General features: G+C 47.3%; 1 protein-coding gene and 1 long non-coding RNA gene across 7 annotated transcripts in view; one reads left to right on the forward strand and one right to left on the reverse strand.

The window, feature by feature from the left end:
• The window catches only part of LOC147576178 (uncharacterized), a 147834-nt gene extending 143374 nt beyond the window's left edge, over window positions 1-4460 (reverse strand). For all 6 annotated transcript variants that reach the window (XR_015241846.1, XR_015241843.1, XR_015241845.1 and 3 more), the window contains exon 1: window positions 4088-4460. This is a non-coding gene — a long non-coding RNA (uncharacterized LOC147576178). The remainder of the gene's footprint in view (window positions 1-4087) is intronic.
• Window positions 4461-4939: 479 nt separating this feature from the next.
• ADRB1 (adrenoceptor beta 1) lies at window positions 4940-8066 on the forward strand. The gene has a single exon (XM_086680930.1). It carries the CDS (start codon window positions 5257-5259, stop codon window positions 6676-6678), a length of 1422 nt encoding a protein of 473 aa, XP_086537056.1. The 5' UTR covers window positions 4940-5256; the 3' UTR covers window positions 6679-8066.
• Window positions 8067-12157: the final 4091 nt, after the last annotated feature.

Here is a 12157-nt window from a genome sequence, read left to right on the forward strand (position 1 = left end):
AATTGTGGCTGCCAACCCAGCATATGACCTTAAGTGCCAGCCACGGGTGCAGGCTGTTCTTTGGTTAGTTAGCCCTGAGTGACTGTTTTAGCAGTTTTGCTTTATGGGAAAAGTTGTGTATCTTTCCTCTGAAACAGCCGCTTGAGTTCTGATTAACAAATCCCACCATTTACCATCAGCCTCAAGGCAAATTTTGCTAACTTACCGGTTTGATACACTTCTTGGGGCTTCGCTTGGAAATTCCCCCCCAAGATGTCCTTTGGCCCACATCCCAGCAGTTGTCCAGTTGGGCTATTAACTCTTATTTTTATCAAAAGAGTCAAAACTCAACGCAAGAATGGAAACGTGTTAGCCAAGCTCATGGCTGACAACCACAGGTGGGGGTAAATACTACCAATCACTCCTGGGCAGACCTTTAATTCAATCTAGAACTTGAAATGAGATTCCAGTCATCAGCTATCCTCACAGAGCAGAAATGCCTGTATATATGGTATCACAAATGAAAGCTGAGGAAAAAGGTCATTCACCTGAAATATTTATGAAGATTAGGTTGTGCTTTTCATCGATGCGGACTTATGTGACCCCTTTCGAAAACCCATGACGTGTGTCCCACTTTATTCATTACTGAGTATGATATAGATTTATTTATCTCCTGAGCCTACCTTGAATTTTATAGTTTGTAATGCTTACATGAAAAAGTGGACTGGACTATAGGAATATGAATTTTTACTGTAAATTCTAAGCATGAGGGAAGACCGTAACTCCAAAAACACTCAATTATGTCTCCATACTAGTAAAAATGAGATTTTAATTAATTAAACATTAACTATTTATGACTCAAAGCTTAATGGGAATTAAGTAAATATGAATGAACATGGGAAATATAAAAACTATGGGACAGTTCTGGCTCTAGAGCTTACAATCCATATGAGAAGAGAAAAGAAAAACAGATGAAAATTAGGAAAACAATATGAGGTGTCGAAAGGCGATATATTGTTAATTGCCTTGTGAAATGCAATTAGCAAAGTAATTACTGTAGGTGGAGGAAGGAGGGATCATTTCCAGAAACAGTGGGCAGGGATGACTGTAAAATAAATAAATAAAAAACATACCAGCCAAATCTTGAATACTGAATCCATTGAAATGGACATGAAGGAGGAGATTCTTAGTGGAAAGAACCCCATAAGAATGAGAAAGACCACAGATGCAAAAAAGAAAAAAGAAAAGAAAAGAAAAAGATGAAGAGTACAGATCCAAAAAGGAAAAAGAACACAGAACTGCAAGTTAGGGTGACAGGGACAAGATAATTCTAGAAAGGCCATTTGGAACTGGACTTTTAAATGCCAAGTTGAGGAGTTAAGGTTTCTGAACACAAAAGCATCTTGCTTCAAAGCAGCATTTTAGAAATATTAACTTAGCTATGGTATCCCAGATTAAATGGAGCAGGGAGATACAGAGACTGGGAGATCAAAGGGAAACCGTGGCACATTCAGATATGGAACGATGCGAGAGGGATGCAACAGAGGTGGGGGTAGGAAATGGGAGGGGGAAGAAGCCTACTACCTCTCCACGTGCTTATCAGCATTTATCTTTGGAGCTTTCTGTTGTTTTGTAAACTACTGTCCAATCAGTGGGTTCCTAAGAACTGATTCCTTTCTGCAATCTCCAGGAGGGAATGGGGACGTGGCGGAGTTTCATTTTGAATTTGCAACATGTGATACCTGTATAAGGGGATATGTTGTACCTTTTCTTCTTAATCTATATCCTCCTCTAAGGGCAAAAAGAAAGTTAGCTCAAAAAGGTCCCCCCAAAAGCGTCATGGAATGTAGGATTTAAAGGAGATCTGAGAACATGTTATTTAAAAGAAAGCTAACTCCGGGGTGCCTGGGTGGGTCAGTCAGTTGAGCGGCAGACTTCAGCTCAGGTCATGGTCCCACAGATCATGGGTTTGATCCCCGCATTGGGCTCTGTGCTGATAGCTCAGAGCCTGGAGCCTGCTTCGGTTTCTGAGTCTCCCTCTCTCTCTGCCCCTCTCCCAATCATATCCAGTCCTTCTCCATCAAAAATAAGCAAACATTAAAATAAAAAAAAATTTTAAACTTAAAAAAAAAAAAAGAAAGCCAACTCTAGTTGAGCACAGACTATTTCAAACTTTTCCATAAGTATAACTGAAAGAAAGCCTCAAAATGCCAGGGACCCCTTTACGCCTGCAGCTCTATGTTGGAACTCCTATTAAAATAACCTTCTGGTTTTGGGGCACCTGGGTGGCTCAGTCGGTTGAGCGTCGGACCTCAGCTCAGGTCATAATCACACGGTCTGTGAGTTCGAGCCCCGCATCAGGCTCCGTGCTGACAGCTCAGAGCCTGGAGCCCACTTTGGATTCTGTGTCTCCCTCTCTCTCTGACCCTTCCCCGTTCATGCTCTGTCTCTCTGTCTCAAAAATAAATAAACATTAAAAAAAATTTTTTTAATGAACTTCTGGTTTTGAATATTTGTGATTTAATGTATTTATTATCCAGAAATTTGGGGAAATTTGACATATCTCTGATTTAACAGGAAAAAAAAGTTTCAGGAGAGTTTTGTGGCAAGTCAAATCTCACGCTCAAATACATGGTATGTTTACACGTGTACGTACATACACAAATACATGTATCTATCCATAATATCTATGCATGCAAATACATAGATATTTACACCTATGGTAACGTTACTGGCATCCAGGCCTCTGTACTGAACCTCTCCATGTTCTGGCTTTATCGCTCACAGAAATGCAATCCCCTGGCCCATCATGGGCACTTAAGCTTGGCACACAGTATTCCAGTAACACCTCTTGACAGAAGATGGAGCAGGATAGAAGGCCTCCTCCCACATTCCCTACACCTCACTCCATGGCCGGGCACTCAGAACCCCTTTCCTGGGCTGCGTCAGATTCAACTCTTTCCCACCCCTCGGCTATTTTGAGGCTGTCTTTCGAGGGAGGAGGGAACAGAAGGAAGCCTGAAGGGGAGACAAGTTTGCAGTGACAGGTAACTAAGGCTCTCGTGAGCTTACTCTGAACTCAGGGTGCCGTCCCTGTCCCTCCCCTCTTTCTAGCCCTCCCCCTTTCCTTGTTCCCCCTTCTCAACCTTCCCAACTTGGCAGAACTAGGCTGCCAAGTCCTGGCGCAAAAGGGTGAATAAACAAATCACCCACACCCACCCGCCCTGAAACACTGATTGACTATTCAGTTTGGGCCTAAAGCAAATTTACATTTGGATTTAAGAGAAGGTAGTTAAAACTGCTTGACTTTATAAACTGAATCAGCATTGCTTTTAAGCTCCTGACTGGTGGTGCTGTGAAATTCAGTCTCTCTCTGCAAGGTAAGAATTTGAGTTTGGTCCAGATGTTGGGGTTCCTTCCAGACTGTATTCTTTTTCTTCCAGTGCTAGGAAGATACCCAGTGTGAGCATTGTATAACGTTTTCAGGCACCCTTACATGGGTATTTAGAAGCTGTTTACTTCTCAAGGATTCCATTAAAGGCTTTTTATTTTCAAGGCTGAGCTGAGGACGTCACCATGGCCAGAACAGAGAGGGGGCTTGCAGTCCCACTGTTACACTGTGTTCATGGTGGCTGTTCCCTACATAGAATCCACCCACAGCTGGGCTAACAACTCACCAATTTCAAACTGATTCATTGGCCGACTGGAAAACCAGGGATAGAACTTTAAACGCTATAGGATATTAACCCTCCTGAGTATTTACATATTTTCTCCTCTCATCCCTCCAAAACTAATCCTAGAGTTTTGAGAATCTGGGAACTTGGGCAAAGGAGAAAACAGGCAAGCAGAGCGCGAGGAATTTGAAATGTCAGCTCATGACGTCAACCAAAACGAACAGCACCTTTTTGTTTGCAGTGACCCAGCTCAAAATATAAAACCATGTGAGTAATAAAACACAAAATATAGGTGTTATCACTGAACGTGGAGAGTCTGAAATGCAATCAAATGTGTTCCTTGTTCTTGGCGGTGTCATTTACTCTACGTTCACACTTGTGTTTCCCTGAGCCTCTCTTTTTAATATCGACACACACCGTGGCGTCATACTCACGTAGTAATTAGCTGGGGCTGAGGAGCCTGTGATTTTCCAACTGGTCCTCAGCGTTAGCTGTTCAGATGCACAAACCTTCGCTTGCCTTCTGCGTCTACTGCACTGGAACAGAAGCTCCTTGCAGGAAGAGCGCACAGAGAGCGTTCTTGACAGATGCCAGGTTTGCTCCGGCAAGGCGGCAAGGCGCTCGGCTGGAAAGTTTTCCTCTAACCACTGACACCCGCCTCCGGTCCCCCGAGCTGGCAGGACGCAGGCTGGCTGGGTCCCCTCTTGACGGGGGAAGGGTTTTACAACACACTCTGCAAGGCTGCCGGATCCGAGAAACAACCCGGCAGCCGAACTCCTCCAACCCCAGCGGACAGACTGTCCGAGGCGCTCCGGCGCTGGGAGAACGCCGAGGTCCCCTCCCCGCTAAGGCGAACACGCGCTCGGCTCGGCAGGGAACCTGGGCACTGGAGGTGGAGAGGATGCCGGTGGAGCGGGGGCGCAAGGAGGGAGCCAAACGCCAGAGGCAGAAAGGGCGCGGGAGGGGGCGGACTGCGGGAGAGAGTGGGAGCTTCGGGGAGCGGCGGGGACGGGGGTGGGAGCCGGGCGCAGTGGTGGGGTAGAAGGGCACGGGGCCCCGGAACCCGCGAGCGCGGGAAGGGCGCGCCCGCAGGAACCGGCGGGGGCGGGGGCGGCGCTCGTGCGGCGATCTGCCCCCGGACTCCCCCGAGCAGCAGAACTGCCGGTGGGAGGGGGATGCGGGAGGTGGGAGGGTGCGGGGGGTGGGGGGGGGGGGGAAACAAGATAGGGGCGTGCCTTTGCCCGGATTGGCTACAGGAGCCTGACGCGAGGTCCCGGGGGTTGGCTTGGGGGAGTGGGAGCGGGGTGGGGTGGGTGCTGGGTGCCGGGGCTGCGGGCTCAGCACGCTCAGAAACATGCTGAGGTCCCGGCGGCTGTTCCAGCAGCGGCAGCGGCTCCAGCAGCAGCGGCGGCGGCGGCGGCGGCGACAGCGCACGGCTCCGGCGGGGAAGGCGCCCGGCGCCCATGCCTCCGGCCCCGCGCAGCGGCTGCCCTGACCTGGCCGCGACCTCCCTCCGCGCGCCCCGCCGCCCGGGCCCCTGGGGTGTTCCCCAACCACGGCCCAGCCCCGCCACACCCCCCGCCCCCGGCCTCCGCAGCTCGGCATGGGCGCGGGGGCGCTCGCCCTGGGCGCCTCCGAGCCCTGCAACCTGTCGTCGGCCGCGCCACTCCCCGACGGCGCGGCCACGGCGGCGCGACTGCTGGTGCCCGCGTCGCCGTCCGCCTCGCCGCTGACCCCGACCAGCGAGGGCCCCGCGCCGCTGTCGCAGCAGTGGACGGCGGGCATAGGCCTGCTGATGGCGCTCATCGTGCTGCTCATCGTGGCGGGCAACGTCCTGGTGATCGTGGCCATCGCCAAGACGCCGCGGCTGCAGACGCTCACCAACCTCTTCATCATGTCTCTGGCCAGCGCCGACCTCGTCATGGGGCTGCTGGTGGTGCCGTTCGGGGCCACCATCGTCATGCGGGGCCGCTGGGAGTACGGCTCCTTCTTCTGCGAGCTCTGGACCTCAGTGGATGTGCTGTGCGTGACGGCCAGCATCGAGACCCTGTGTGTCATCGCCCTGGACCGCTACCTCGCCATCACGTCGCCCTTCCGCTACCAGAGCCTGCTGACCCGCGCGCGGGCGCGGGCCCTGGTGTGCACCGTGTGGGCCATCTCGGCCCTGGTGTCCTTCCTGCCCATCCTCATGCACTGGTGGCGGGCCGAGGGCGACGAGGCGCGCCGCTGCTACAACGACCCCAAGTGCTGCGATTTCGTCACTAACCGAGCCTACGCCATCGCCTCGTCCGTCGTGTCCTTCTACGTGCCCCTGTGCATCATGGCCTTCGTGTACCTGCGGGTGTTCCGCGAGGCCCAGAAGCAGGTGAAGAAGATCGACAGCTGCGAGCGCCGCTTCCTCAGCGGCCCGGCGCGGCCCCCCTCGCCCGCGCCCGCGCCCGGCTCCCCGCGCCCCGCGGCCACCGCCGCCGCCGCCGCCGCCGCCCCGCTGGCCAACGGGCGCATCAGCAAGCGGCGGCCCTCGCGCCTCGTGGCCCTGCGCGAGCAGAAGGCGCTCAAGACGCTGGGCATCATCATGGGCGTGTTCACGCTCTGCTGGCTGCCCTTCTTCCTGGCTAACGTGGTCAAGGCCTTCCACCGCGACCTGGTGCCCGACCGCCTCTTCGTCTTCTTCAACTGGCTGGGCTACGCCAACTCGGCCTTCAACCCCATCATCTACTGCCGCAGCCCCGACTTCCGCAAGGCCTTCCAGCGCCTGCTCTGCTTCGCGCGCCGGGCCGCCCGCGGGGGCCACGCGGCCGCCGGCGACCGGCCGCGCGCCTCCGGCTGCCTGCCGGGGACCCGGCCGCCGCCGTCGCCGGGGGCCGCCTCGGACGAGGACGACGACGACGACGTCGGGGCCGCGCCGCCCGCGCGCCTGCTGGAGCCCTGGGCCGGCTGCAACGGCGGGGCGGCGGCGGCGGACAGCGACTCGAGCCTGGACGAGCCGGGCCGCCCCGCGGGCGCCTCGGAATCCAAGGTGTAGGGTCCCGCGGCCGCCGCCCGCGCCTCCCTCCCCCGCCCGCGCCCCGGGAGCGAGAACGCCCAGGCGCCCCCACTGGCTTCCCAGGGGAGAGAGATCCGTGTTTACGCAAGCCCCAGAGCAGGTGAACTCAAAGCCCGCAAAGCTGGTCTGAATCCTCCAAGGCGAACGCAAAAGCCGCGGACCGTTGCACAGAAAGGAAAGTTTGGGGAGGGCTGGGAGAGTGGCTTGCAGATTTGTCTTGGTTCTTTTTTTCTGTGCGTGCTTCGGCTTTCTTTGGTGTGTGCGTGTGATGCATCTTCCGTTTGGGGGGGTTGTCTCCCCCCCCACCCCCCACCCCCACTTCCAGGTGGTTTTTGACACTTGCTTCGAGGACTGGGTAGTAGAAAGGAGAAGCAGGGAGTCTATCAACTGGGTTTGCGTCCCATTCCCGGGAACAGGAGCAGTCAACCGGAGAGAGGAGGGGAAATGACAGTTGTCAGGACATGTTCCCTTTGCTTTCCAGAGAAAGTTCCTGTTAATTCCTGAGTAATGATGGTTCCTGTTCTTAAAGCAGAGGGAAAGGATGGATGCAAAGGAACGTTTCAAGAAATTTTAAGCTATTCTTGGAACAAGCGTCACCTTGCTTTCTGTTTGTAGGGCAAACCTGCAGTCCCCGCGCGCCTCGGTGGTCAGGCTGAGGGGTTTCTACCTCACACTGTGCAAATTGCACAGCAAGATAGAAAGACTTGTTTATATTAAACAGCTTATTTATGTATCAATATTAGTTGGGAGGACCAGGCGCTGAGCCTCTGTGACATGTAACTCTGTCCATTGAAGACAGGACAGAAAAAGAAAAACAAAAACAAAAAACAAAAACAAGAGGAAACAGTTCAGATTACTGCACACATGGGTAAAAAAAAAAAAAAAAAAAAAAAAAAACAAAACAAAAACAAAAACAACAACAACGACAAACAAAACAAAGAGTGGTTCCAAATCCCATTTTGCACAGTGTTAGGAATTGTAATGTCCACAGAAGGTATGACTTGCACAAAAAGAAATCAAATATTTTTTAAAGGGGAAGGGGGCAGATCTTAAAAAACTAAAATAAAATTCAAAACTCTACTTCTGTTGTCTGTTATGTTCTTGAGCTAATAATTTGTTGGAAAAAATACATTTTTATACTCTTATCATGGTACTGTAACTGTATCCATATTATAAATATAATTATCTTAAGGATTTTTATCATTATTTTTTTATGTCCAAGTGCCCACGTGAATCTGCTGGTAAAATTTAGCACCCGCCTGTAAATTGTATTTCCTCCGTGTGTTTTACCAAGTATTTATACTCTGGTGCAACTAACTACTGTGTGAGGGATTGGTCCATGTGCAATAAATACCAATGAAGCACAATCAAGATTACGTACCGCGTGTCTGTAAAGGGTCAGTGATAATGGAAAAGACAGTTTGTTTTGTTCAAAATATAGGCTGGGTTTCCCATAGAGCTCTTTTAATAGCTTTTCATGACTCAGTAACATAGCAAAATGCCTCTAGACCAAATAAGGCATGCACCTACTGAGAGCTGCAGACTTGCCCTAAATTTTCACAGCCGGATTCAAGGTATTCTAGACTACTGAGAGATGTTTTCAAGATCCCATCTGCTGCACTTGACTTAAGAAGTAACATTTGGGATGGTGTAGCTTTAAAAAAAAAAAAAAAAGTGATACAGCCAGGTAGCTCAATTGCAATTTTGCACAGAAACGCAGGAGGGAAAAAAAAAACCAACTCCTTGAATAATCAGTCGCCTACTTGCAATGAGGTAAGTGGCTTCCACAGCTTGTTTGTGTTTTCCAATAGTAAATCACAGCCTACAGATGACAATCAGTGTGTACAGATTTCTCCAATGGCTGGTTAGCATGAACACTGCTTTTATGCTTAAGTAAAAATGTATAAAAACAGCTTTTAAGTAAACGTTTTTCTTCTCTTGTATGATTAAATAGACCATTTTCCCAGAATTTTAGGTTGGGAAGGTCACAGGAAAAGGCAAATGTGAAGATTTGTAATTTCCTAGCAAAGTTGTGACACCCAAATGGATAGGATATTTGTCATAAAGTTGATTCCCCAAGAAAGTATAGTGAAATTCCAGCCTGGGATCGATTCTGCATTCTCCAAAATAAGTTTAAATATTTATCTTTGTATTTTTAAGCAAGCTTTATATTTCATGACTGTAAAGAAACCAAAGTGAAGAGTATCAAGTTTTTGACTCATACTGAACTTTCTGATGAAGAAACTATTTTCTCAGGAAAGTCAAGATTGATTATCCTTTTTTTTGCAGTGGAATATTCATTCTAAAGACCAGGAGACAGTCTTCTGAGAAAGGCTAATGATGTAGATGTTTTAGAGACCAACAGAAGGTTGTAGGAACAAAAGCTGCTATGAAGTTTAACCCCTTTAGAAAGAAAGAAAGAGGAAGGAAGGGAGGAAGGAAGGAAGGAAGGAAGGAAGGAAGGAAGGAAGGAAGGGAGGAAGGAAGGAAAGAAGGAAGGAGGGAAGGAGGGAGGGAGGAAGAAAAGTGGGGAGGGGGAAGATGGCAACACTTATTTAAAAATACAAAGAAAAATACTGAAAGAAACTTAGTTTGGAGAGTATAAAATGGATCTCAGAATGAAATCTCACTCCCCAGGGAAAAAATAGAGCCCACTTTATCCTCAGTTACCCCACTATGAGTATGTACGATGCATTTTGTAAGGGGTTTTGTTCGTTATTTTAATTTATAGCAGACAATTAATAGACAACACCCACAGTTTTATCTGAAGAACATTCAAGTACCAGGTTAATGCTTCACTTTCTGACTTCCTCGCTGTTATTTTGTTTAAATAAGTCTTTGCATTTAAATAAAAAGACATTTTTCCAGGCCCATCAAACCTCAGGTTTTAAAATCATGGAACGCTTTTAAACTTTAACAAACAAACAAATATATATAATTTAACTACGTAGTCTAAACTCTTCAGTGAATTAGAAGAGACAGCTATAATCTTGGGACCAGTTTTATATATTTGTAGGAAATGGGAAAAGATTTTTCTATGATCCCTTGAGTCCCCTAAGGATTACAAGGATTCGGAAACAGACTGTGTCGGTGATTCCAACTACCCATGAATACTACTTTTTGTTATTTTTGAAGAAGACAGACATTGATTTGCAATAGAAATGCAGGAAGCTGGGCTGTCAATCCCAACAGCTGTGGCAGTGGGAGGAGAGAACTGCCAATCCTGTTTAATCTGGTAAAATAATACACACCAGAAGTGACAGAGGAAAGCGATGAATACGCAGAAAGTCAACCTGATGCCATGGGCTTGTGTGTCACGAGTTCCAAAGGCATAAACCTTAAAATTAAAAGAGTGACCTTCTATGTGATCGAGATTCGTTGATCCTCGCTACGTTGGAAATTCTGTTTCCACTGCACGCTGCAAAGCACTCTCGTGTAACAAGATATTCCAGCCACTATAAATTCTCCCTCCAAAGAAGAAATGTATAATTGGTATAGCACATAGCTGAATCCCTTGGTGAACTTGTCTATATAAAACTTTGCAAATGGAGTTTATTTTTTCAGTCCATTCTTTCTTTGGAACTGGAATTATTAATAACTTCTTTTTCAGAATTATTAATAACTTCTAAATGGCTATTGTGAAACCTTTCCTTGTTAAAGCACATTTTCCTAGCTTATTTTGATTTTGCATTTTGAACATGCTAACTTCCTCTGGCAAATATGCAACGCTGCCAGACGGGAATTCTACACCGAAAGTTATCAGGATGATACTATCATTTAAGTTTTTAGCAAGAGCTTCTAAGTCAGGGTCTAATGGAAAATTATGAAGTTTTGCTGCCATATGTGAAAAGCTTTAAAAGAATTTCTTTAACAAAGCTGGACCCATTAGTTCTTTTGAAGGAAAAGCATAAATAAAAAACCTTAGCACTAATTCAAATTAAACACATTGGCACAGATAATTTAGTTTTATTCGTACGTTTCTGGCATAATGTACTGAGAAATACTAATTCTTTTGAATCCCTGCCAATTTGCTACTAATCAAAATGGAGAAGATATGCACTGTTTGGATTATACCTAAAAATAGTCGTGCTACAGTCGCATCAGCAAATGGAATTAAATTAATTTCTCTTTCTTCCTCTTCACACATACCCTCCATATTATTTACATTTCCATCAAGAAAATTGCTTCTGAATCCTCAGAATTTGTGATTCAGTGTGTCCCAAATTGCATTGCTACATTGCAATGATTTTTAAGCAAAACCCCATGGAACTATTTTCTGAGAAATACACCTCTCTTGAAATTCCCACTTTCACCTTGCTCTCATTTAAAGGGTCTCTACTAAATAGCCCTCATAATGTAATCAAAGGGAAATCTAATTGTTCTAAAGACAGACTGGAAAAACAGCAGCCCCAAGGAGAAGCTTACGCCATAAGGTCATAGTTAGAGCATGATCTTTGCCGTAATGTCAGCAGGACCCAAGAAAGCCTTGGAAGGAACCGTCTACGCCCTTTAAGCCTTTGCCTTCACTTGGATGTCGTTCAAAGAGCACTCTGAACACACCTGAAGCCAGTTCTTGTCTGGGACTCGCCACACTCCCTGGCCCTTCTCTTGAGCACTCCCTTCAATTCTTCTTGAATGAACTCGAAATATCTAGAACATCTAGTTCTAGGTAAACTGTCTTCACAGCAGCATCAATTTCCCATGAACAGTTTCCTGAGGCTCTGATTTTCAACATCTCTCAACGTGTTCATTGCAATTCCTTTCTTCTCTCTCCACAATCCCTTGCTCGTCGTAGCTGTTAACTAGTATCAGCAAGATCACACTGTTTTCTTCCTATTTATGCCACGAAACTTACCTATGATGCATTTGAAATGTCTTAAGTTTGGATTTCTTCCTGAGAATTTCAGTATTGCTCATAATTATTCATGGGAAAAGTTTTAACTTTCACTTGTATATTTCCTATACAAGGTCTTCACGTTGAGTGTAGGGTGTGGGGCTTTCTTAGGATTTCTTTTTCTGGTTTTCTTTATTTTTCAGTTTTGAACTGATGGCTTTGTCAGTCTTTCAGTATCCTGCCTGCAAAGGATAACATTAGCTATTCCACTACAGCTTACTGTAAATCAGTTTTCCTAGCCATTATTAGGCTCGTGTGGGTAAATTTCTACTCTTGGAGAGCAGAAAACTTGTTCGAGCAGATGGCCCAAAGACTCTGGCTGCTCTGGCTGGCCACTGTGGGCAGTGACCTTGGGAAAGTCAGTTGGTTACCCTGCACCTCAGGTTCACTTCCCACAAAGCCCGATCAGTAGACTTTGTTTGTGAAATCCTTTGAAATAGAAGTTTATTGCTTTGCAAAGTCTATCATTTCAAATGCTTCCTCTTAACTTTCTTTTCCCTTTCCTTGTAACTCCACCTATAAAATCCTCGGTGGCTGTTTTGTTTTTTTTTTTTTTTTCCTTTA

The sequence above is a fragment of the Puma concolor genome, chromosome D2, assembly GCF_028749965.1.
Source record: "Puma concolor isolate L17-30 chromosome D2, mPumCon1.1.hap2, whole genome shotgun sequence".
NCBI classification, from domain to species: domain Eukaryota; kingdom Metazoa; phylum Chordata; class Mammalia; order Carnivora; family Felidae; genus Puma; species Puma concolor.